At 42.8% G+C, this 26588-nt stretch overlaps 1 protein-coding gene and 1 pseudogene across 3 annotated transcripts in view; both read right to left on the bottom strand.

Moving 5' to 3' along the window:
* Positions 1–1796: 1796 nt before the first annotated feature.
* On the bottom strand, positions 1797–9432 carry LOC306925651 (kelch-like protein 24; annotated as a pseudogene). The gene is made up of 11 exons (XR_013792491.1): positions 9151–9432; positions 7718–7852; positions 7432–7623; positions 6929–7075; positions 6249–6372; positions 5182–5331; positions 4466–4594; positions 4133–4318; positions 3861–3989; positions 2983–3211; positions 1797–2907 (listed from the first exon to the last, which is right to left on the bottom strand). The product of XR_013792491.1 is annotated as a kelch-like protein 24 (transcript).
* Positions 9433–19013: 9581 nt separating this feature from the next.
* Positions 19014–26588, bottom strand: part of LOC306923845 (putative carboxypeptidase X1) — a 34023-nt gene continuing 26448 nt past the window's right edge. Inside the window, exons 9-14 of one of the 2 annotated variants that reach the window (XM_079502188.1) lie at positions 25185–25364; positions 24139–24336; positions 23633–23729; positions 22361–22500; positions 21222–21324; positions 19014–19803 (exon numbers count right to left, since the gene is read on the bottom strand). In XM_079502188.1, the coding sequence (XP_079358314.1) occupies positions 19493–19803; positions 21222–21324; positions 22361–22500; positions 23633–23729; positions 24139–24336; positions 25185–25364 (1029 nt within the window). In that variant the 3' untranslated portion in view covers positions 19014–19492. Of the gene's footprint in view, positions 19804–21221; positions 21325–21360; positions 21454–22360; positions 22501–23632; positions 23730–24138; positions 24337–25184; positions 25365–26588 lie in introns of those variants that run through there. The other variant, XM_079502189.1, reaches the window with a different exon arrangement.

Here is a 26588-nt window from a genome sequence, read left to right on the forward strand (position 1 = left end):
AACATGACTCCATGGTTTCAACTGGAGACAGCAGAAAGAGGAGGATGAGCGGAGGGGTGAAGCGTGAGGCAGGTCAGAAGGAGGAGGCAGCCGTAGTCCAACTGCAAAGACCCAAGAAGACACGTGGCCGAGTAAAGTTAGACAATGAGTTCATTGACAACCCGACAAGGCGACGCAAAACCTTCTGCACGCGTAAAAATGGTGTAATGAAAAAGGTTAAAGAGCTCGCCAAGCTGACAGGAAGCCAGGTGCTGTTGCTGGTGGCCAGTGAAACGGGACGCGTCTACAAATGTGCCTCCGACAAGCTCCAGCCCATGTTCACTAGTGAGGCGGTCAATGCAGCGATTCAATCCTGCCTCAATTCACCACAGGGCTCACCACCCCACGACTATGATGATGATGACGATGATGCTCCCATGGATTTGAGTGCCACGGCTGCCCCGGGCTGCAAAGAGAAGATGGACCTCACCTTCCAAGCTTCTGAGGACGAGAGCCTGGGCAGCACTAATGATGACTCGAAACCATCTTTCAACAACATCATGGCCAGTCTACCAGGAACCGCCACCACCCGTGCCCAGTCCATGGTGCCCACAACCAGTCTACCAGGAACCGCCACCACCCGTGCCCAGTCCATGGTGCCCACAACCACCACAACCAGTCGTGCGTTACCAGACTGTAGTCTCTCGCAATTTTCAAATGCTTCCGTCATACGTAGAAGGCCTCTCATTCGGAGATTGTGGAATGGTACGGCTACGCGAGACTACACCACCACCGCCTCCACTGTGCAGGAGAGCAGCGGGCTGCAGGTACAACAGCACAGCCATGCCACAGCGTCCTCCCTGCTGCCCATGGAGGGTCATGTGATGTACCCCAGTCCTCCACACACGGTGATCTCCCAGGGACCGTTTGACTTGCAGTTGTCACATGAGGAAGTGGTGTAATGTACTGCTGATTCAAGCCTATAGGCAGTTCAAGGGACAGGGGGGACAGGGGGCTCTTTGACTTTGGTGGATCAAAGAAATCACTCCAAAGTGCCAGAGAAAATCAAGCAGTGTCATATGCAACCTTTATATCATTGCCATTCTATTTTATTTTCTTAATTTTCATTTCTCCTTTTACACAATTGTAAACAAAAAAAATCATTGTTATAAGTCAGTGACAAATACAACTTATTGAATGTTGAATAGCAAAGCGTCTTTCTTTCTGTAATTATAAGTGATGGGTTTCACTATATGGAAAATTGTCTTTCATCAATTGCTATAGTAGTTACACATTGTTTGAAACTGTCTCCTGATGACCATGGTTAGGACACGTATGTACGGTACCACATATCAAATGAATGACATCGATTCCTCTAATTTCCTCAGCTGAACCCTTCAACCCCCACCCACCCACACACGTAATTCATCATTATATAATAGTTAATATTGCTATAGTTCTGTATCCATTGTTAGGTTTAGACTACTTGGACTTTAGCTTTAGTTCATTCAACAGGTAAAAGAAGGCTGCCTGGTAATAACCCACTGGTTCACCCCCAGTCTGTGTTTTAGTTTGTGATTGTGATTCACGCTTTAAGGCTTGATGAAGGAACAACTCCTAAATGCATGTGTATTGTGTGTGTGTTTCTCACAAGTCACAACACATGTGACTCTTGATGTATGGAGAACATGGAGTCAGGGGGTCACAGCCTGGGGCGAGACATATCTTGTGTAATATATTTATTGAATTTGGGGGTATATTGCATACAAAATAGAACCCACCCATATAGAACCCACACACACACACACACACACACACACACACACACACAACACTGTGTGAAGGCAAACAAGAGTTTGCAACAAGATAATTTGTTTTAAGAAAAAGTATAAAATAACAAAAATAATATAGTATCAGCAATAGTATTTGTTTTTCTGCTTTTTAAATGTATTGGGTAGCTGTCACTGTCACTTATGTTATACTAATAAGGTAAGGCTGACAAAATGTGGCTCAAATTGGAATTGTTTGAGGTGATATTGCTTATTGTAATGACATTTAGCCCAGTGACTTCAGGTGTGGACAGAACCAAAACATGAATTAAAGAGCTTGCACACTAGTCCGTATGTTTCGTCCAAAATGTGTAGCACAAAAAAAAAAGAAAATAATATGACCCGATGATTAACAAAACTTATTGTGCATGTAATGTGCATGTCATAACCTGCACACCAGATTAGAGGTGTGCAGGTATAGAGGTATAGTTTAATTTTTTTGTGCATTTTTGGCATCATCTTGTCTGTATGTTTCAGTGGTTTTATGCTGTGGTCTACTCTGAATAAAGGAAATGCTCTTTGCCTAGCGTGCAATTTCTTGATGCAATGATAACATTTGGATGCCAATTACTCTTCGATAGAGCAAACCATCAAATTGAGCCAGTGAAATGATTGAAACAATCACGATAATGTACTTGAAACTACTTAAACTACTTGATCAGCATGGGAAACTATCCTTGCTCTTTAGAAACATATTTCCTTTTGTCTGAGAGGACCACTCAGTCCAAAACAAGCCATGTTTGATAAGCGTTTAGTTTAATTCTGCAGAACTAATAACGATACACATGGGACTCCGTGTGCAAGGTGCCTTGCGCTTAATGATTTGTATCAGATGACGGCGGGGGAAAATGCGGACTCAGTGTGCAATCTCCTTATTCATTTCTGTATGGGATTTACATCTATGGCATGTTTGGAGTCCTGTGCGGGCGATTGGATGGCTGCGTGTGCAACACTCCTCACGGGGGATTCGTTGGCTGCGTGTGCAACACTCCTCAGCCTATGTGAGACACATCGGAGACTCCTGCGCCTCCTAGGCATCTCTCCCACAAGTTCCCATCTGTTGGTCGCTTCGCAGTACCGCTCAATGGTATCGACGTTTCTAAATGGAGACAGACCAAAAGCCATCAGTCTGCTGTTTACAAACCTTTTCTCATGTTTTCAGAGAGCCTCTTACCCGTCATCCTCCCCTCCTAGTACATAGATCTTTCCATGCAGCACAGTCACGGCAGGCCAGGAGCGTCGCCGTCCCATGGGGGCACACATGGTCCACATGTTGGTCACAGGGTTGTAGCATTCAACCCCGTCCGTGTACAACATCCTGTCTGTTTCATCATCAACCAGGTACGGGTTATCAAGCGCAAGATTCGTGAACTCGGACTCCATAGCAATATGCCGCTGACCACCTATTAGACAAAAAGTAGTGACTGTTTAGTTAGGCAAAATAAATGCTTATCAATAGCTTTCTTCACAAATGTGTTCATAAATCTGTCTCCTATTACCTATCAATTTGTTCCAACCCAACTCCCTTGGGAAACTTTGTGACAGCTGCTGAAAGTTGGGGTACCATTAATGGACATACAGTACGCTTGCATGTCTGTCCTGTTATTGTCTTGTATTTATTGTTACTGGCAGAGCTGTGTTACTTATTTCGCGCCTTCACTTGTAAAATAAACTTTAGTCTCAATGTGGTTTTTACTGGTTAAACAAGGGTTAAATTAAAAATTAAAAATTAATAAATAGCGCTATTTTATCATGATCATTGGTGAGGACCAATTATATGGTTCGTATATATCCAATTTCCAAAAGGGGTGACTCAAAACATTTATGATGAGTGACGGCTATGGCTGTTTTTAGCCCAGTAGACACCTTTATGAACACAATTGTGAAGAAAGCCATTGGTAAGCAGCATAAATGTTGCAGACTGGTCACAGATCTGGCTAACTTTCCCCTAACTATAGTTTAAATAGTGAGCTCTGTTATGTGTCTAAAAACTACAGTGAAGTTGAAGTGTGTCCATTTATGGAACCAAGTAATTAAGAACAGATATGATACCTATAACGTAGATCTTTCCTTTGAGAGTGCAGACAGCTGTACCATTACGTTCTATCAGCCTAGGAGCTACTTCTTTCCAAGCAGATGTTTTAGGGTTGAACGTGTACATTGCTTTCTCCCAGGAGCCATCTAGGACAGGATGACACATGGCAAAACATTATAGACCGTCAATGGGAGAATGAAGAAAATGCAATAAAGGTTTTGGGACATTTTTTGTGCACCATTATGCTTACATACACCCTGAACCTACAGACACAACCCTATTCCATTACCAACAACATAGATCAGTCCATCTAGGGCGGCCATGGCAGGGCTGGATTTAACCCAAAACTTGCCGACCGTCTTCATCAGCTGCCAGGTGTTAGTCTTGCAGTTGTAGCGCTCCACTGAGTGCACACGTATCCACTCCTTATCACAGCCACCCACTGCATAGACATAACGATCCAGCACTACCAGGCCTATGGACCACATGGGGATATGCAAGAAAAAAAACAAATCTCCTTATTAGAATTGTGGCCTTGGGCAGTTAGCAGCTACTCCTTAGCAGTTATTCCCAAAACAAAGTTAAATTGAATACTGGTACCACAATAGTTCAACCGTCTTACCCAGGTTACAGCGTGCCTCATTCATGGGAGCCATCTCAGACCATGAGCTATGCAAAGGGTCATATTGCCACATCTGCTTACTGATTGAACAGTCCTTCAATTCTCCTCCGGCCAAATACATAGTAAAGTCTATCGTGGGATAAGAGCAGAATTTAAATTGTTATGCCTTGATTGATAAAGAAATAAAGATTTTCAGACCTCAAGATACATTACGATACCTCAATTTGTTTTACTAAATTACTGAGATAGTACAGGAAAGAAATCACCACAATAGGTCCAGCGTGTTGTGATATAAGGTACCATATACTAGGGCTTTCACTTCTAGTGATTTTTACTAGTTGCCTACTTTACTAGTCGACCAACTACCAATTATGTACATTGTATTTGTACATTTATAAACCGTGTACATTGGTGACTATAATATAGCATCTTGAGGCCTACAAAAACGGGGGAAAAGAAATCTTATCAACTAGTACCAACAAGGTCAACAAGTGGATTTACTAGTCAACTAGTTGAATAGTCGACTAGTTGCTTAAAGCCCCATGCTCAGGGTGCACAGTTAGGGGTGGAACCGTGCCTGCCTGCATGCTGGGGGCACTACATAGCGATCACCGTTTCCAATTACTCCCAAAATGCAAATGCCTTTCAGCCGCTCAATTCAGAGACAAAACAGAGTTGTTTGACCTCTACTACAGTCGACTCTGATGGTTCCTCACCTGACACAACCAGACCATGCCTGCGTACAGCGAAGGGGAGATGCTCCAGAGTCCCCCACTGCTTTGTTAGAGGATCAAAGGTCTCAGCGCAGCTTAGGAACTCCTCCCGGTAATAATCCTGTCCCCCAACCATCACTATGACTTCAGGCACTGGGTAGTCACAGTAATGCATGTGCAGGTTTAAAAAAAAAAGGTTATCATATCATAACTTGGAGAGAATTTCCATACATTCTCAAGTTATAGTTGCAGGGGCATGGAAACCCTAGGCCGATTTGTAGTTTGATTCCCGTACAGGTTAAAAACTGCAGAATGCTAAACATGAAATTCATTGTGTGTGTTAGATTTAGGTTTACGTGTGCGTAAGTAAGTACATTTTATTTATAAAGCACCTTTCGAAACAAAGTTAAAGGTGCCAAACAATGGACACAGAATAAGCAATCACACCCGTGTGAAGTGAGTGGTGCAAGGTCTTATATAGCCTGATCAGCTGTGGTCTGACGTAATGTCAGTGACCATAGTAACCATGCTCATTATTTTGGTACGAACACGGGTACACGGGTACAAAGCCAGTTGTTGGAGTGGTTTGCGCCACTCAAAAACAGGAAACGTAGCACAATAAAGTAAAAAATACAATTAAACGAAACCAATAAACAAAACAAATCACAGAAGGAGGCCTGTAAAAGTGAGTCAGGTAAGAACTACATGGGAAAAATGATTACGAAAACAAATGTGTCTAACATTCTCGGCGACCTTCGGGGTTGTCACAGTGGCCAAATCAATATGGCCACCATTGACAACCTATATGGGCAAAAGTTTCTAAATTTCATTATGGTTTAAGTAGCATGTGACGTGTCAAACTAGGGTTTTTTTCGTGATTCCGAGTCCATTCCAAGCATTAGTTGGGCTAAAAACTGCCATAGCCGTCATCACAAATGTGGTGAGGGGTCAGCAAAGCCGTTGACGGTCATGTCATTGCGTCAATCAATCATATTTTGCCCCCCCCCCCCCCGGACGAGACATAGGCCCGTGCCTAGGGTGCCTGTGCATAAACACGGCCATGAGGATACCTGTGGACCAGCGTGGCTGTACTTTGTGGACATCCTGCTTCTTGGCCTCATCGATGAGCCTCTGGCAGCCCTGGGATTCTAGGTAGGAAGGGCTGATGAGAGGAAGACGGATTTTCTCTAGCACCTTAAAGATCAAATAGAACACAAAGTATTTACTAGTCCAACTGGATATTGCGGGTAATGACATTAAACATTGCCTTAAAATATAGAGTTATATAGTAGGGGTGTCACAATCATAATAAATACATATACTATATTGTTGGCAAACAATTGTAAGCTTCTGATAAAAGTTAATTACATTATATAGGATATAAACGCATTTTCTGTATGGTTATGTGGGTCATCATCACATTAATTAACCAAATAATGATGTGTGGGTTTTGCCCCAGATAGGTAGCATTAACAGCATGATAGCCTCCCAGGCCGGGTGAAGTACTTAGTTTAGACAGTTTTTGGTTTAGACTAGTCATTGGTTGGACCAGTCATTAGTCCTACAACTACAACCTATCTCAAACCCTCACCCTAACCTCCCACGGGGCAGCACACCTAAACCTAACCTTAACCCATGTCTAACCAATGACTAGTCTAAACTAATATAACTAATATAAGTATGCACCCCCCCAGGCCTCCGTAACATACTGTTAAAATCAGGTGCCGTGAAACACTGAGAAGTGATTGACCTTTTCAAAGCTCTCTCTGCACGTACTAGGACGCTTGTTTAACCACATCCTGGCCGCCTCAAACACTGTCTCCTCCGTGGACACATTGAGATGATCACTGGCAAGGACCTCTGTCAGTCTGTCCACACACAGAGAGGGGAACTCTTCCTATGGACATAAAATACAGTACACTATTGATACATTATAACCCTGTTGTGTTCACATACTGCCTGAAGTAACCCATTCTCCTCTGAAGTGCTCAGCTCACTGGTGGTTTATTTAGTGTCCTTGTGGAAAATAATAAAAACATCCCAAGTTACATATATTCATAACATTAATACATCAATATGGATACAAACATTAAATTGTTTCTGCACTACTCAACAACTTAGCGACAGGTTGAGTAACAGTGACAAACCAAATGTAATATTTTATCAGCTAGGGTGGCCTGTCTCATACCACCAATCCCCACAAAATTATAAGCGAAAAAGCCCAAAACAAACAACTTGGGGAAAGCATGCTACCTGCTGGTAGACGACACTGAAGTGTTCATGAATGTAGTCAATGCTGCTTTTCTCCAACATGTGACAGGAGTAGGCCTCGGCCAAGCCCTGAATCGCTATGCAGTTCTTTTCATTCATGTGACGCTCCATGTAATGACAGCAGGCCTCTTGAACTGCCGTCACATTCAGCAAGTGTGATGCTGCCAGCAGGGCCTACATCAAACACAATGTGTTTTTAAGCAAAGATGAACAGCAAAATAGGAGAGGAGACAAATAAGGTTTATGAAGATTGATGACAATACATCACCTGCACATTATCTGTGGAGATGACCACCGTTGAAGTGTAGGCATAGTTCACCATCAAGCCAATCATCTCAGGTTCCACTCCACTGATGGACACCCTTTCCTGTTTGGACTCCATCAAGTCTGTTGTAAACATTGCCTGTGCACAGTGTGCATGAAACGTGAATGGTTGTTTCTAATTATTTAGGCGGTTCTAATTATTTACACTGTCAACAATTACTTGTTTGGATATAACATGATATTGTGTTCATGTGAATTGATTGATTAATCAAAAGAATGAAAACAAAAGAAGGTCCAAAGGCTTTTGGGGGAGGGGGGCAGGAAGCAACAACACTAAAACTAAACAGAGACAAAACAACAAAACAAGGAAAATCTAAAAAAAAAAAAAAAACACATTAAAGACAACACAAAGACATGACCAATTGGTCATGGTGGATTTATGTGTATGTATATAGCTATGTCGCTACCCATTATCAGCAGATGCCTGAAGAAGGTATTTGACTGATACGTTGCCTAAATAAAGTTCGTATTGCAAGTGGCAGACGGTGTGCGGGTCTTTGTGCACTGTGTGTGCATTCTCCCTGTTAAAACGGCAGGGCACACAATCAGTAGTGCTAAATCTGGTGAAAGCAAAGGCTACACTGAATGTCATTCCTACACGTAAGCAACTCTTAGATGTTATTCTTAATCTGGAATCTATAATAGATGCAATACCAACTCTCATAGACCTACATCCAAATAGAAGTCTGATCTGATTGTATGTAGGAATACCACTCATTTTCAACATGTGTGAGAGATGTGTGGAAATAATAAGAAAGATGTCCCACCCTTCTGTTTAGAACTGGAGGTCTAGATTCGAACCTAGAGTCATGTGATCAGTGACATCATGAAGGTGTACTTTGCAAGCCAAAAAGTACATAATAGTTCAATGTTGAAAAGGAGTGGTATGCCCCTTTAAAAGGATGTTAAAGGCAGCAGAACTCTGCGTTCCCTTAACACAGGTCAATATATGTGTGAATTGAATACCGGAGAACTCTCCAGTTTACCAAGTCGCCACGGCGAAAATTCTTCATCAATGTCTTCATCGTTATGCTAACATGCTGTCTTCATCAGTGCAGTATGTCAAACTCACAGATGTTATAGTTAATTTCCAAAGTGATCAAATGATTTTGTGCAATTCAATGGTCAGCTAGATGATGATAAAAAGGTGAGTATGTGAATACCAATGATAAGTAGGCCTACCATTTCAGGAATAGTTTACTAATGAATTACATTGTTTCGGTAGTTTGGTGTTTAAACTTAAGCATTCCTACTTTCTCTAGTGTTAACTCAATTCAATGCAATTTAAATGAAGGTGAAGTAAAACTAAAATGCACTAAATCGTGGCGAGTTGGTAAACTGGCGAGTTCTCCGAAGTCCGGATACCTGTGCATTTACCTCAAAGTAGGAGCTAAAGGTTGCTAGTACGTTGCGATGGCCGGGGAACTCCTTTCCGCCACAACACAGAATCACATCACAGAAAACATTGTCCAGTCGAAGACGGTTTAGCCCTCTAAGACCTTGCTGGGATGGCTGGTCTCCACAAACACAACGTCCTCACTCTCCGGGACGAGTGAGGACTGTGGTACACCAGGGGGTGGTACACCGATAACATCCCCAGGGCAGGGAGGTGAACTGGCAACGACTGGAATCCTTTCAGCCATGTCTCACTTTGCTAGACCAGCCTATAGTAGAAGATTGAATAAATGGTCAGATTCGAACGATTGTCTCATGATACCTTTACTAAACAAACAGACAGGCTTCTTGTGGACTCAATCAGGCTAGGAAAATTGATATATAGTATTTTTTATTGGCCTAAAATATTGTCTATATACATAGATTCATGAATCCACTTGCTGACCGGCTGTCAGTTTTGAGCAATTTTTTATAGTTTTTGCCTACCATTAATCCTATGGCAGGAAAAATTGTCAAAAATGACAAACTTTCCTTATGCTTTAAGTAGCATGTGACGTGTCAAACAAGTGGGTTTTCATGATTCTGAATCCATTCCAAGCATTAGTTTTGCACAAAAAAAATGGCTACAAATGGCCAGACGTCATGACAAATCAGCATAAATGTGATGAGGTCAGCACATTTTGGGCAGGTGGCTATGGCTGTTTTTAGCTCAAGGAGTGTATTTTGTGCAAAACTAATGCTTGGAATGGATTCAGAATCATGAAAACCCTCTAGTTTGACATGTCACATGCTACTTAAAGCAAAAGGAAAGTGCCTGCCATAGGATGTTAATGGTAAAGTCACAATTAAGAAACCCCTATAAAACTATTTTAGGCCAATAAAAAAAAGACTATAGGCCTATACCAAATTTCCCACATTAATATAAGAAAATGGTGCCATTTTATAATGAACATTAGTGAGGAGTCTCCAATTATATGAAGATTGAAAAGTTGAAAGGTTGAAAAGTGGTCCTTTAAGATGATCCACCATGACACCCTTCAAACTGTGCCTTGCTCTTCCAATCTGGACCAAACTGCACCTGCACCAGCTAATCTGCCCCAAATCAGTTGCTTTTCAAAAGTTAAATAAATCTAATAAAAACGTGTAAATGTAGAATTCAATTATTCATCAAACATTCCATGATATTTAAACACTAACGTGACTGCGAGTCTGTGATCAAAACAAACACTCGTTTTGTTAACATGTATTGTTGACAAAATCAGTGATTCCCTCACACAACGGAAAGCTTCACTGAAGACATGACTGAATGAAGAGAAATATTAAGCTTTTCAAAGTTACCAACATACAAGTTAAGAACATAAAGTTTAAGTTAATAACATAACATGATTACCGGTACCTTCTTGTTTCATGGACGCAACGGAACAGCTGCGCTAAATTCCGCTAATTAAAGTTTCGTCTTCTTCTTCTTCTTGTTGTAGTTTTACGGCAGTTGGCAACCAAATTATGGTGCATTACCGACATCTAGTGATCCATCTTCTTGGATCAACCGTACTATGAATCCTTTTCCCTCTATCTCCTCTCCCGAGTCCCAACCCGGCATATACCCACACACACTCACTCATTCTCACAACCCTTTACCTAAACTATATCCTGTCAAACACTCCTGTTTCCCTTAAGAACTCTAATAGAATTTTAACATGTCTTCTTTCCCCCATTCTTAAGAGTCCCTCTAATGTAATTAAAGTTTCGTGCAACGACGAGTGCTGCTTTGTAGTCACGGTGGTCGATAACAGCCTGCAGCGACAATATTTTATGTTTGACACACACACACACACACACACACACACACACACACACACACACACACACACACACACACAGTGCTGCGAGTCTTTACTGAGGGCTAAACCTGACCCAATCCTCTTGGGTCTTGCAATGGGTCTGGTCCACAAGATTCGATACACCACCACCAAGATACCCATGTACCTGTCTAATACTTCTTAATGTTAACGAAGTCCACTCCACAGTTCACACCCATATAATATTAACACCAGAGGGAGTTCAACAAACCATGTGCAACCCAAATTCGGCACAAACAAGGGACTAAATTATTTTCGCTCCTATGGCACCAAAACACCCTACCAACGGTCATTAAGACATGCAAATCCAATCATTCAAAACCGCTCTCAAAGAGCACCTATACGGACAGCTGCAATTTGAAACTGGCCACCGTAAAATCTGAATCACCACCCACCCCTTTTTCCCCCTCACTGTATGTTTAATGTTTCTTTTCCCTTTTTAATGAATTCCTAATTTCCTACTTTGGCTATATAGAAGTGTATTTTTGTACCTGCTACTGTTACTCCTGTGCCACTCAGTGTCGCAGCTGTCGCTTGTCAGATACAGATCCAAGTCCAACAAGCTGTGCTAAACCTCGTCGGCGAGCGACACCGTCCATGACGACGCACCGATAATCCTTTTGGTTGATGATTTTACTGATCCAAACGGTTTGTTTATGAAAAATAAAGCAGGAAGTTGCAGTGTTGTAGCTTGTTGTTATTGTTAGCGTTGAAGCAGCATATCTTAAAAGAGAGACGTTGATTTGTCCATGAGTGCTCCGCTCTAGGCTAGCTCCGCTCCAGCGTCTCAGCCAATCATAAATCGAGTTATCTCAGCCAATCACATACCGAGTTGCCAACGATCATTCTAGTTTTTAAAAAAAATGTCGCGGAACTGCACAGCTTCGGCGTCGCCATGGCAACCCTGTTTGTTGATAGCCTCGGTCTCAGGCTTACGTTTGTTGATGGGAGGAAACTTGTGCTGTGATTGACCAGTTCCACAAATAAAAGGTGAACGTTAAGTTCAACACCTCATTCACACTTTGTCTTTGTTCAGGACAGTTCAAAGGGAGAGATACAGAGAAAGGAACAGTCATCATCACTGTGTGGCCACTAGACCTCACCATATCCATGATGTCGTACCAACTTAGAGACAGAAAGCCTTCATGCAGCGACTCAGGAGATGATTCCACCTGTACAGCAGATGAACATGACTCCATGGTTTCAACTGGAGACAGCAGAAAGAGGAGGATGAGAGGAGGGGTGAAGCGTGAGGCAGGTCAGGAGGAGGAGGCAGCCGTAGTCCAACTGCAAAGACCCAAGAAGACACGTGGCCGAGTAAAGTTGGACAATGAGTTCATTGAGAACACATTAAGGCGACGCAAAATCTTCAGCGTTCGTAAAAATGGTGTGATAAAAAAGATTGAAGAGCTCACCAAGCTGACAGGAACACAGGTTCTGTTTCTGGTGGCCAGTGAAACGGGACACATCTACAAATTTGCCTCCGACAAGCTCCAGCCCATGTTCACTAGTGATGCGGGCAATGCCCTGATTCAATCCTGCCTCAATTCACCACAGGGCTCACCACCCCACGATGATGATGCTCCCACGGATACTGGAGGCAGCAGAAAGAGGAGGAGGAGAGGAGGGATGAAGCGTGAGGCAGCTCAGAAGGAGGAGGCAGCCGTAGTCCCACTGCAAAGACCCAAGAAGACACGTAGCCGTGTAAAGTTAGACAGAGCCACGGCTGCCCCGGGCTTCAAAGAGAAGATGGACCTCACCTTCCAAGCTTCTGAGGACGAGAGCCTGAGCAGCACACCATCTGTCAACAACATCATGGCCAGTCTACCAGGAACCGCCACCACCAGTGCCCAGTCCATGGTTCCCACAACCACCTCCACTGTGCAGGAGAGCAGCGGGCTACAGGTACAACAGCACAGCCATGCCCCCACGTCCTCCCCACCTCCCCACAATGATGATGCTCCCACGGATGTGAGTGCCACGGCTGCCCCGGGCTTCAAAGAGAAGATGGACCTCACCTTCCAAGCTTCAGAGTCGGAGAGCCTGGCCAGCACTAATGATGAATCGACACCATCTTGTTTCAACATTCTACCAGGGACCACCAGCAGCAGCGGTGACCAGTCCATGGTGCCCACAACCACCACCACCTCCACTGTGCAGGAGAGCAGCGGGCTGGAGGTACAACAGCACAGCCATGCCCCAGCGTCCTCCCTGCTGCCCATGGAAGGTCATGTGATGTACCCCAGTGCCTCAGACACAGTGATGTACAACATCTCTGACTTTCAGTGGTCACATGAGGAAATGATGGAATTTGCACTGAGCATATGCGCTGCTGATAGCCTATAGGCAGTTCGACATGCAGCGTCAGTGTGCAAGGGACAGAGAAAAGGGGTTCATATGCGATATGCTTAGCTGATTGGCTGAGCACTGAATGTGATGTATGATGTCATCATATTTTATTTTATTGCTTGTCTTTGTTATGTAGCACATTTTGCTCCTGTATATACTGTAAATAAGTTATTGTTATAAGTCATAATTGTATGTTTGTATATTCAGTGACAAATAAAACTCCTTGAATCTTGAACAGCAAAGTGTATTTCTTTCTGTAATTATAATTGAGGGGTTTCAATAAGGAAATCTGTCTTTCATCAATTGCTATACAGTAGTTACACTTTTTTTGAAACTGTACACATACCACATGGGCTCAAATGAATGATATTGATCCCTTGGCTGATCCTCATCAGGCCACACACACACACACACACACACACACAAATTACTATTCATCATTACATACTAGTCATTATATACGATTCATCATTATACATATTGCTATAGTGCTGTATCCATTGTCAGGTTTAGATTAATTGGAGTTTAGGTTTAGTCAATTTAGATTTGATGTATGGAGAACATGGAGTCAGGGGTACCAGGGGCGAGACATATCTGGTGTAAGCCCTTGTGTAATATATTTATTGAATTTGGGGGTATATTGCATACAAACGGGACTATTTCATTTGTACACCTAAGTCCAAGCAGAGCAAGTAAAAATAATCTGTTCTTTAATTGTTCCATACCAAAATGCTTTTAATAGTGCCCCCCATATTTCAACTACACTCACCAACCAATGACTGACGGGGGACATGGACAATGACATGGACAATTTAATTATCATTATACAAACAAAATGCAACCCTCTCACGAAAGTGACAACTCTGAAGTGAACCTCACTCACATGACCATTTAAGGACTGATGGTTGGAAATTACGTGAACGCAAACGTCCGGTACTCAACTCTTAACAAAATAACTATCGGTGAACAAAAAAAATGAAATAATAGTTAGGAGCACAGTGGACCCTGTTGAAAACAAGTGTAATGCTTTTCATGGTGTCATAACAGTTTTTGTATTGACTTGTGCTTTCGTTTGAAATGTACACCCCATTCGACTGTTATCAGTGCATATAATAGGCGTTATCAACCGTTATTAGGACCATACAATGGGCCCAGTATGGACATTTTCCACATACTCACGATTTCAGTATGTCATTATCAGCTATTGTGACTGGTGATAAGGGTATTTTCATTATAGAATGCCCATACTGTTGTTTGAACAATGTCACCAGCCGAGTCAGTATGTTGTTATCATGTATTGTATCCGTTGATAATGATATTAGGACCATACAATGGGCCCAGTATGGACATTTTCCACATACTCACGGTTTCAGTATGTCATTATCAGCTATTGTGACGGGTGATAAGGGTATTTTCATTATAGAATGCCCATACTGTTGTTTGAACAATGTCACCAGCCGAGTCAGTATGTTGTTATCATGTATTGTATCGGTTGATAATGATATTAGGACCATACAATGGGCCCAGTATGGACATTTTCCACATACTCACGATTTCAGTATGTCATTATCAGCTATTGTGACCGGTGATAAGGGTATTTTCATTATAGAATGCCCATACTGTTAGGTTCTAGGGTTAGATGGAATTTAATGGGTTAGGGTTAGGGTAACCCTAACCCTAACCCTAGGGTTAGCCAATTAAGAGAACCGTAAGTCTGTGTGCTGGGAAACACATATCAGCATGTTCAGCTCGTCGTGCTGAGTCCGAAAATGGTCTCACTTTTTTCCAGACGTGTTTCGAGGGCAAGGGACCAATAGGAGGCGTTTACACCCATTTACACATCATAGAGAGATGAGACCACCACCGTTGGAATCGGGGCGAAAAGGTAAGTGGGGATACATACCCATTGAGTTTTTAAAAAAATTGGAAATGTGTTGTTTTTGGGTACATTTGTGACCGTTTTACAAACTTTGCATCACTTTTTGACCACTTTCCTGGGGTCGGAGAGTCTCGACATTGCAATATTCGGAATCAGCGTCAAATATCTTCGGATATGTTGTAGAGCTCACACAGACGAACACGTGGATATGTGTCTCATTCCTGTACGACACTTTTTTCCTGAGGTTGCCAGTTTGAGCGACATACATAGGGGGTATACTGCTAACAGGACCTTGAAAGAGAACTTTTTGGAAGAAGCTAACCCTAACCCAATTCCCGTTAGTTAGTCTGTCACCCCCAGACATGACCTTAGATTGTGACCTTATACCTTAGCTATATGTAAGGTCCTTAGATTACCATATATGGAGCTGACCCGTTATGACATTCAATATGTTGATCCTTTCCCATCCATCCTTCCTCTTCAATGTCTCCCTTTTTTTTTAATGTTTTTTTTTTGTGGCTTTCGCCTTTATTTTTTATGGAGGGACAGACAGTAGGCTGACAGGAAATGGGGAGAGAGATGGGGGGTTGACATGCAGTAAAGGCCGTCGGGATCGGGAGTCGAACCCGTGGCACACTGCCAGACTGGATTACCAGCCAAGGTGCCTGGACCGCTGAGCCACAGCCCAGGCCCAATGTCTCCCTTTTGACTGATGCCTGTCCATTTAAACTCTAGACGTGCCTGCCCCAAAGTTATTAGTGCAGCCGCGCCCGACAGCCGGGGAAAACTGAGTTCTCAACAGGCCCGGCCCTACCTGGGCCCTCATCAAACCCTGTACACTCAAGACACTGCCCCCGCTGCCACCCTTAGATCCCCATATACGGAGCTGACCTGTTCTGACATTCCATATGTTGACCTGACCTCATCAAACCCTGTACACTCAAGACACTGCCCCCGCTGCCACCCTTAGATCCCCATATACGGAGCTGACCTGTTCTGACATTCCATATGTTGATCTGACCTCATCAAACCCTGTACATTCAAGGCATGCTCCATATATGACCAGTACAGAATTCATTCCATATGTTGACCCATGCCAAAGCGCCAGCACGTCTGCTGGCCCCCAGGCGTGCACGTGACCTCGCCCTCAGGCGTCTATCATCATTGGTCAGTATCATGATCTGACAAATGGGTTGTCAATCACACAGATTGTTTGTATGTGAATAAACAAGCTTCAAAATAAAAGCAATGCAGTTTGTCATAAACATGGACCGCTTGTTATGACCAGATGAAAACACTGGTGACTGACATCTGTTTGACTCTAGTCTACTTTGTCAATTGGCACACACACCACTACATAGGCATAGCATGCATCAGGGATACAGTGGTGCACCTTGTAGATGAAGATGGTTTAGACGGTAGATGCATGTTACAAAGAAACTGTTCAATATATTATATAGGCTATAGGTTTGCTAACCATGTGGGTTTGAGATAAGGTTATCTTTTTACAACTCCAAATTGAAAAGCATCAGGGGTGACACGATAACCAAATGTTTAGGGTGTATACTACATGGTCTGTAATGTATGACTGAGTCCCCAATTTTGCTGATGGTCTCCCTGTGTTTCTTGTACTGACTGTAAATCAAATTAGATTAGAAATTACACACACACACTCCTATGCCACCAAAATGTGGAACGCCCTACCAACAGTCATTAAGACATGCAAATCCCTTGACTCCTTCAAAACCGTTCTCAAAGGGCACGACGGCTGCAATTCGAAACTGGCCCCCCGTAAAATCTGAATCCCCCCACCACCCACCCCTTTTCCCCTCACTGTATATGTTTCTTTTCCCTTTTTACCTCCTTTATGATGAATTCCTGTTCTGTTCTTTGGATATATAGAAGTGTCTATTTGTAAGTCTCTAAAGGTTTTGATGAATTGAACAAGGTGGACCCTCTTGTAAACAAGTGTAATGCTTTATTGGGTCGTCCACTCACAGTTAACAGTCTTTGTATTGAGTTTGTGCTTGAAATGTACTGTATTTCTGCAAACTGTTAATACATATTGCAATCAATCAATCACTATAGACACATTGTAAAGGTGATTAAAAAGAAAATACAGTGTGTGGATGGATCTGAGGAAAAAATAATGGCTCAAACAAACCCACAAACAATAATCAATGCTTTGATTTTCTTTGCATAGAATAATTTCCGGGGTGAATAATATGTTGATTGATTGAATAGTTTTTTTCCCCTTTTTTTTAACAGTTTGCAAATATTTTGCAAGATTATACACAAACACAAAAATCCCTAAGGGCTCCAATTAGTCTCGCGTAGCCAGCCACCCGGAATTAATATGACAAATGTGCCTGTCAACACTACAGCCTGCGGCTAGACAGTAGATATCAATTCGCTTTGCACTGCAATTCCGCCCTAGACCGGATACGGAAACGGCCAGTGTGTGCCTATGTATCTACGCGTGGAAATGACCGGATACAGTAGGCGGTTGCCTAGCCTTGGCTAACAATATGGTCATTAAAAATAAGTTGCAATTTCTCCCTTTTTGGTACGTTGGTAGACTACATATATAAAACGTTCAGATTTAAAATATAAAGTGCTTACCCAATGGCCGCGGATGTTACTATTATGTGCAGCCCACCAGAAGTACCGTATTGTTAAATAAAAAGCGTTGTATCAATTTTCTCATACAGTTATAATGTACCAGAGTGCAATACACCTCCCAACCGATGGGGTCGCGTAGTTGAAAGCTACGGGGAAAATGGCCACAGATCCGATTCAAATGCATTTTATTGAACAATGTGGAATATACGCGTACTTTTGAGAGGCCGTACGTATTTATAACATCTTTGGCCAAGTGGTAAGCACTTTACATTTGAAATCCGAACGTTTATGTACATGTGTGACCAAAAAGGAAGAAAGTGCAAACGCAATTTTGAAGATCAACAAAGACTAGTGTCAGCTAGCTCAAAATGATGTCAAAACACATTGCATGCAGACACTTTCGTAAAATAGTGCATAATTCCACTGAGAATAAAAGTTATGGGCAGCCTGGTGCTTATTTTTGCTGCGAAAAAGATTGGCCAGTCACGTGACATCTGATCAAAGCAGATCAAAGCGATTGGATTGATGAGAGGGCATTCTATAACATTGAAAATATCATTATCAACGGATACAATACATGATAACAACATACTGACTCGGCTGGTGACATTGTTCAAACAACAGTATGGGCATTCTATAATGAAAATACCCTTATCACCGGTCACAATAGCTGATAATGACATACTGAAATCGTGAGTATGTGGAAAATGTCCATACTGGGCCCATTGTATGGTCCTAATATCATTATCAACGGATACAATACATGATAACAACATACTGACTCGGCTGGTGACATTGTTCAAACAACAGTATGGGCATTCTATAATGAAAATACCCTTATCACCCATCACAATAGCTGATAATGACATACTGAAACCGTGAGTATGTGGAAAATGTCCATACTGGGCCCATTGTATGGTCTTAATATCATTATCAACGGATACAATACATGATAACAACATACTGACTCGGCTGGTGACATTGTTCAAACAACAGTATGGGCATTCTATAATGAAAATACCCTTATCACCCGTCACAATAGCTGATAATGACATACTGAAACCGTGAGTATGTGGAAAATGTCCATACTGGGCCCATTGTATGGTCCTAATATCATTATCAACGGATACAATACATGATAACAACATACTGACTCGGCTGGTGACATTGTTCAAACAACAGTATGGGCATTCTATAATGAAAATACCCTTATCACCCGTCACAATAGCTGATAATGACATACTGAAACCGTGAGTATGTGGAATTTAACTCTCAGAGTTAAATTTCGTAGTTCGTAGACTAATGCATGTCAAACTGGGGGTCCTGGAAATTAAACGGTTTGAGAATCACTGCTAGAGCCGTAAAAATCTTGGGGGGTCCCTGTCTGGCATATCTTTTCAAATGGGGGTCCGTGGGCGAATTAGTGTCAATTTGGGGGTCCTTGACATGAAATAATTTGGGAACCACCAACCCTATTAAGTTCACAAAAAAACCTTATAAAACAATTCAACTTGAGCTAGTTTCAAATTCACCCTCCCTAAAAAGAAAAAAGAGAATGAAGGTTGTAAAAGCACCTCCACACAGCACCGATTCCTCTTCTCTGCTCCACTCGTTATCATCTTGTCCTCCGAGCCTTTCTGGCAGCGGCGGTGCCTCGTCTCTGGTTTATGGCCTTGGCACTGACGCGGAGCTTGCGCAGCCGAAGCCGGCGGAGCAGCAGCTGCAGGTCTTTGGGGATCTTCCCACCCTTGGTCAGGATCTCCCTCAACCTCTGCGTGGGCGTCTTGGTGAGGCGGAAGTCACAGATGGTGGGGTGGAGGTCGTACATCACCTGGCAAGTGCGGGTGGAGGGATAATAGCCTTCGGCGACAGCCGTCACTCGGTACTCTCCGGGGTTCAGCAGGCGCCAGTAGTCGCCGTCGGCCACTGGGGGAGGAACGGAAACGCCGGGGAGGAAGAAGAAAAGACAAGAGAGGAGAGGGAAGGGGAGGGGAGGGGAGGGGGGCAAAGGTTGAGAAATGGGGAGGAAGTGGAACATGAGAGGCAGAGCAGGGCTTTTAAAGCTTGGCTTATTTCGTAATACAAACATACTTTGTAACCAACTTGATACAACTTAATACAAAATAGTCTATCCCATTATGTTCTATTCCACTATAGGATGAAATCACGAAAATGCCTGGTTGGCCTTCCTCAGCGTTGTCAACGCTGAGGAAGGCCAACCAGGCCGAAACGCGTACATTGTCCACTCTCGTCAGTGGTAAATCAATTCATGTGAAAGACATATGCTGGCATTTTCTTGATTTCATCCTGTATCTTCGAGCCTTGCACCATGAAGGATTTTATTCTAACCTAGAGTGCTGCAGGCAGTACTTTTTTGCTCTATTCCACTATAGTACTATAGTTGATTTTACTATATAAATTGGGGGTCTCAGAGATAGAAATACCATTAAATGGGGGTCCATAGACTAATTAGTGTCAATTTGGGGGTCCTTGACATGAAAAAGTTTGGGAACCACTGTGCTAGAAGAAGGCACACGGATAAACAACATACACCTTCTCTGTTAGTGTGTCTGGATAGTCCTCTGCAGGCACATCATGTTAGTGTGTCTGGATAGTCCTCTGCAGGCACATCATGTTAGTGTGTCTGGATAGTCCTCTGCAGGCACATCATGTTAGTGTGTCTGGATAGTCCTCTGCAGGCACATCACCTTCTCTGTTAGTGTGTCTGGATAGTCCTCTGTTAGTCCTCTGTTAGTGTGTCTGGATAGTCCTCTGTTAGTCCTCTGTTAGTGTGTCTGGATAGTCCTCTGCAGGCACATCACCAGTAATCAGACCTCTGTTAGTGTGTCTGGATAGTCCTCTGCAGGCACATCACCAGTAATCAGACCTCTGTTAGTGTGTCTGGATAGTCCTCTGCAGGCACATCATGTTAGTGTGTCTGGATAGTCCTCTGCAGGCACATCACCAGTAATCAGACCCTTCTCTGTTAGTGTGTCTGGATAGTCCTCTGCAGGCACATCACCTTCTCTGTTAGTGTGTCTGGATAGTCCTCTGCAGGCACATCACCTTCTCTGTTAGTGTGTCTGGATAGTCCTCTGCAGGCACATCACCAGTAATCAGACCTCTGATGGGCTCTGCCTTCCTGTTAGTGTGTCTGGATAGTCCTCTGCAGGCACATCACCAGTAATCAGACCTCTGATGGGCTCTGCCTTCCTGTTAGTGTGTCTGGATAGTCCTCTGCAGGCACATCACCAGTAATCAGACCTCTGATGGGCTCTGCCTTCCTAACAGTATAGACACAACAACCATAGTGGCTTTTATATGCTTCACTCAGTGGACGGTACCTGATCTGATGTGATGATCTATGTCATCTACTTTGATGATGGCGTCTGCGATACCAGCTTCTGTGTCTTTGTCCAGAACAACACCTTTAATCCCACGGTGAACCTACAAACACAAAACATGTCTGTGTCTACCCTACAGTAAGTGTCCTTGAGCAGAGTGGCTGGTTTTCAACTGTAAGACAAAGCAGCTTCATGTGGCTCTCTTCATGTTAACAGTGAGAAGAAAATATACCTATAGGAAATACAGCGCAGAATTAGTGTTTTCTATACAGTGACCACCACAGTTTGCTGTGTTCAGTGAATAATACCTGTAAGTCCTTTTTGAAATGCAACAAATACAACTTAACAATGATTGCAATAGGCCTATCTCACAGCCCGCTTTCCACGCCCACTTCCGGTAAATAGTGGTGTCTTTAACATTAGCATTTACACGTTTTTTTCTCTGGAGAATCTAAGTACATTTTCTTGTATGAAGCAAACAAGATGATAAATCAGCTCGAACAGATAGAACAAACCTTACCTTGAGAAAACAAAAGTTGTAGACTTCTTAAATTACCTCTGTTAACATGTAGCGTCTATGGAGTGACGTCACGCTATCACCACTAACCCCGAAAGGGGGCGTATTAAGGGGGGCGGGGAAATTCTGTGAGATAGGCTTATTACAAGGGAATTTGTTTGAACGGCATGCAAATGTCAACTAGGACAAGCAAGCAAGTCCGTCAAGAACAAGAATGAACCCATTCAGGACGGGAACCCCTTTTGGTGTTTTAAGCAATATATTATACAGATCTACAAGGTCATAGCACGGCACCGTGCCGCGCTACGAGCTTGTAGATAGGCTATTTTTTTTTAATCGTGAAAATGTGGTGCAAATCTTTGAATATATATTCTTTCAGAGTGAACGTTTTTAACTCAAATCTTTGCTTCTGGGGGAGGGGGGGCGTCCCTGGAACAACATATTCTCAGATGGTGGTCGGCGACCAATTACCTATAATTTTTCGGGTCCTTTACATGAAATAGTTGGCATTAATAGAAAACCTGTAAATCATGATTTAGAAGACAATTTGTAGAATCTGGTCTTAGGTCTAAACGGGTTAAAACAATTTAGCAGTCAACGAACTGTCCAAGGAAAAAGGTACCTGCTCCATGTAGACGAGCAGCGACTCTCTGTTGTTCTCCCATTCAACAGGCAGCTCACTAGCATGAGGGAACTTATCACACGACAACTCCACCGTCACCTCAAAGCAGTTTGTGTGTAGGTAGCTGAAATCATTCATACCTGGAAGAAAAGGAACACAACATACAGTATATAGCAATGGGCTTCAGCACTCAGCATTGGCCGGGTTATTGGTTAAATAGGCTCTCTCTACCTCCCCCGACTATCAGGGGCCATGTCCGGGCGCAGCAGTGGATCAGGGGTAGAGTGGCCGGCAGGGCAGCCGGATGGGATGAGGTTCCCAGTTCGATCCCGGGCTCCCCCAGAGTTAGTATATCTGGTCTGAAAAATCAGTAACATTATGAAGTACATCTCAGTGACATCACAAAAGGTGTACTTAATAATCCATCCAACCATCCATCTTCAACCGCTTATCCGTAGTCGGGTCGCGGGGGCAACAGCTCTGCCAGAGTGCTCCAGACTTCCCTCTCCAGAGCAACATTAGTGACTTCCTCCTGGGGGATTCCGAGACGTTCCAAGGCCAGTGAGTCGATGTATTTCCTCCAACTGCGCCTTGGTCTGCCCTGGGGTCTCCTCCCAGTGGGACGTGCGTCGAGGACCTCCCTAGGGAGGCGCCCGAGAGGCATCCTAACCAGATGCCCGAACCACCTCAGCTGACTCCTTTCCAGGCGAAGGAGCAGCGGTTCTACTCCGAGTCTCTCTCGTGTGACTGAACTTCTCACCCTATCTCTAAGGGAGATGCCAGCCACCCGTCGAAGAAAACTAATTTCGGTCGCTTGTATTCGCAACCTTATTCTTTCGGTCATGACCCACACTTCATGACCATAGGTGAGAGTAGGAACTTAATAATGTACTTAATAATGTTACAGATTTTTTTCAGACCTCCTGTTCTAGGCAACACAGAATGGGGGGACTTTATTATTATTTCCACACAACTCTAAGGTATATTAATGAAATCCAGCTCTAACAGTGACAAAGCCATGACAGCAATGGTACATTTTTTTAAATGATATAGTCTACATTATTATTATTATTATTATCATCATGTATATATAGAAATAGATACATATATCTATATAGGAATCGTTAAGGGAACTGTTAGGAACTGGAACTGAAACAAGAGTTACAAGGTCCTATAAATAAAATGTGAAAAAAAAGAGCAATTCATTGCTATGAATAATATGTCCAGACTATCTCTCACAGACAGACAGACAGACAACTTGAAGTCTCTTACTTCCAGGTACATTGTGCCAGTCGGCTCCATTTATGATGTTATTGAATCGCAGGAAGTCCTTGTTGTGGCAGGGTCGGCGATCTGGGTTGGACATCACCTATAGATATATACGAAAAATAAATCATTCGTTTTAAATGAACAGTGAATGCCAACTGTCTAAAAGATCAAATTGATTATTAATAAAGGAGACATTTCTTTTTTTTCTCTCTCCAAGTTGCTATTTATTCCTTTTATGAATTCAGCTATAAATATTAAACAGATCAAAATGCCTCAAAAATAAATGAAGACTAAAAATAACAAATGCATTTATACAACCTTTTTAGGCCCGTTTATTCTGCAAAAATAGTTAATCTACATCTACAAGCTGTGAGCTTGTAGATCAGCTATGTTTGGAGGGGACCTACTAGAATAGACCCCCGGGAGAGCCCAGTCAACAAAGCATACAACCCACAGACACCTTGATAAATATGTTTAATGTTTATGATCATTAACATTAGGAAATTAACCTGATTGGTGCTGGCGTAGACAGTGGCGAGCCAGCGGAAGAAGCTCTCGTCGGCAGTGGGGGTGTGTTCTCGCGGAGCCCAGTCCCGCGTCATGTCAAACGGGTAGGTAACGACCAGCTCCCCCCCGTGGAGGTTGGCGCTCAGCACAAACGGGATGTTCTGCATCCAGTTGATGACGGCTCGAGTCTCTGACGCCACCTGGTGGTGGAGATTGTCAATCAAGGATACAGAAAAAAGGTGCCAGTTTCGCTTTCTTTTATTTGTGTGATACAGTCCAGTTATGTAGGATAGCAAGGTTTCAAGCTTTTTGAAGAACATAAATAAGGTTCAACCTCAAGATAGTCTTAAAAGGGGTGTGACTTAAATGATACACAAAACAGCAAAACTATTCATACAAGGTTGGTGTCTTTAGAAGCAGAAATTGTGGAATTGATGTGCTCTGGACAGAAACGACACTTGAAATGAAAGTTTCTTTCAGGGCAAATTAATCACAAAAAACCTGATGTGCAAGGACCTATAACCCCCCCAAGCTTAGGTTTAAGCACATTAAACCTAAGCTTGTTCACAAACAGTATATGTGACACAGGTAGTGTGATTTTGAACCAGTAAACAAATACAAAAATAAAAACTGCTTAGAACAGTGGTTCCCAGGGGTCCTTGAGGGAGTTTCAGGGGGTCCCCAGCTAAATGATAGTTTGGAACCAAATGGACCCTTATGGGTCTGTAACTCAGAGATTGTACAAATGGAACCCTAATGGGACCCGTTAGAGTCAGGGTTACACTCTCAGAGTTAAATTAACATAGATTTTACGATATAAATTGGGGGTCCCAGAGATAGAAATGCCATTAAATAGGGGACCGTAGCCTAATTCACAATAAACTGGGCTGCCCTTGAAATGAAAATGCTTGAAAATCACTGCTAGAGCCGTAAAGATTTTATCTTATGGGGGTCCTTGGCATCTCTTTTTAAAATGGGGGTCCGATGAGTGTCATTTTGGGGGTCCTTGACATGAAAAAGTTTGGGAACCATGTGTCTTGAAACTTACAAAGGCCTCCTCTGAGGTGTACTGCTCGGGGATGGGGAAGTAGTGGTTAATGAGCTTGGACCTGTCCGTCTCCAGCTCAATAGCCGTCCACATGACAGAGTTGATGTCAGCAAAGTTGTGGTTCATGTCAATGCCCTGATAGCTGTAGCGTCCCTGGGCCCATCCTGCCAGCTCTGAACCCTGGGGGATTACATCCGCGTCAGAAACACTTCATGCCAAGTGTAAGGACCAAATGACCACCAATGTCAAACGCATTTATGTAACCTTGGGGTGGCGCTGTTGTTTACATAAGCGTCAAGTTCACGGGTATGGTGAGGGAGGATTGACCCGGAAGGGCAAATGGCTTTGACCGCAGGTACGTCAGCAACTCAGCACTTTGAAATACTGTGAAATGTGTCAGTTTTCAGTGTGAAATATCCATTGTCTAATTTGTCTGTAATCTATTCTAATTATGGTTTGTTTCTGAAATCGCAGATCTGATGCTGTACTCACTGAATGGTGGAATAGATGTGTTAAAAGCATGAATAGCTGCCTGTGTGTGTGTTATTGAGGCTGACATACAGTGAACAAACAGTACGGCATTAGCCTAGCGCGTCAGCCAGGTCCAGCTACGGATCAATTCCTAGAGAGATCCGTATGAGACGGAGGCTCTATTACCAAGTATAGAGGGTATGCACGTGACATCATCATCAAACCAGGAAGTTATGCAGGAACGCCTACTGAGTGGCAAAAAACTACTTTCTGGCCTTGACAGCCCATACGTCCACACAGAAAAGTCCTATCTGATTGCATTAAACAACATTAAACAATGTTAAACTCACTTTGCATGTTGCTTTGCCACTCGATGTGCCATTCACTTTAAGCATGCGCATACCCTCTATAGTAGTATACAGTAAGGCTCATACATTGAAACCTCTTTGAGGCACGGTGCAGTGACAACCCAATATTATGCCATTACAAATTAACACAAGACAACTGAAAAGAATACAAACAGTAGAGCTCACAATAACTGACGTGACCTTTTCATACAGAACATACAGTAAGTACATGGACAAATGAGCTTGTAGATCAAAGGATTTTGATACATTTGAAAACTTGAAATGGGACATTCTGCACAATGAGTAGCTTTACTTTTGGTACTTCAAGTACATTTTGATGCCAATACTTTTGTACTTTTACTCGAGTACATTTAGAATTCTGGACGTTTACTTGTAACAGAGTTCTACATTGCAGTATTGATACTTTTACTTAATAAGTAAAACACTTTGAGTACTTTCTCCACCACTACTTTCTTTCTTTTCTTTTCTTTTTTTTACAACATTGTCAATATATTTAGTCATAGTTTCAGTCATCATAGCTTAATTTTAATTTAGTTTCCATTTAGTTTATCAGTGAAAAAAGGTT

The sequence above is a fragment of the Electrona antarctica genome (genome assembly GCF_951216825.1).
Source record: "Electrona antarctica genome assembly, chromosome: 1".
Classification (NCBI taxonomy): domain Eukaryota; kingdom Metazoa; phylum Chordata; class Actinopteri; order Myctophiformes; family Myctophidae; genus Electrona; species Electrona antarctica.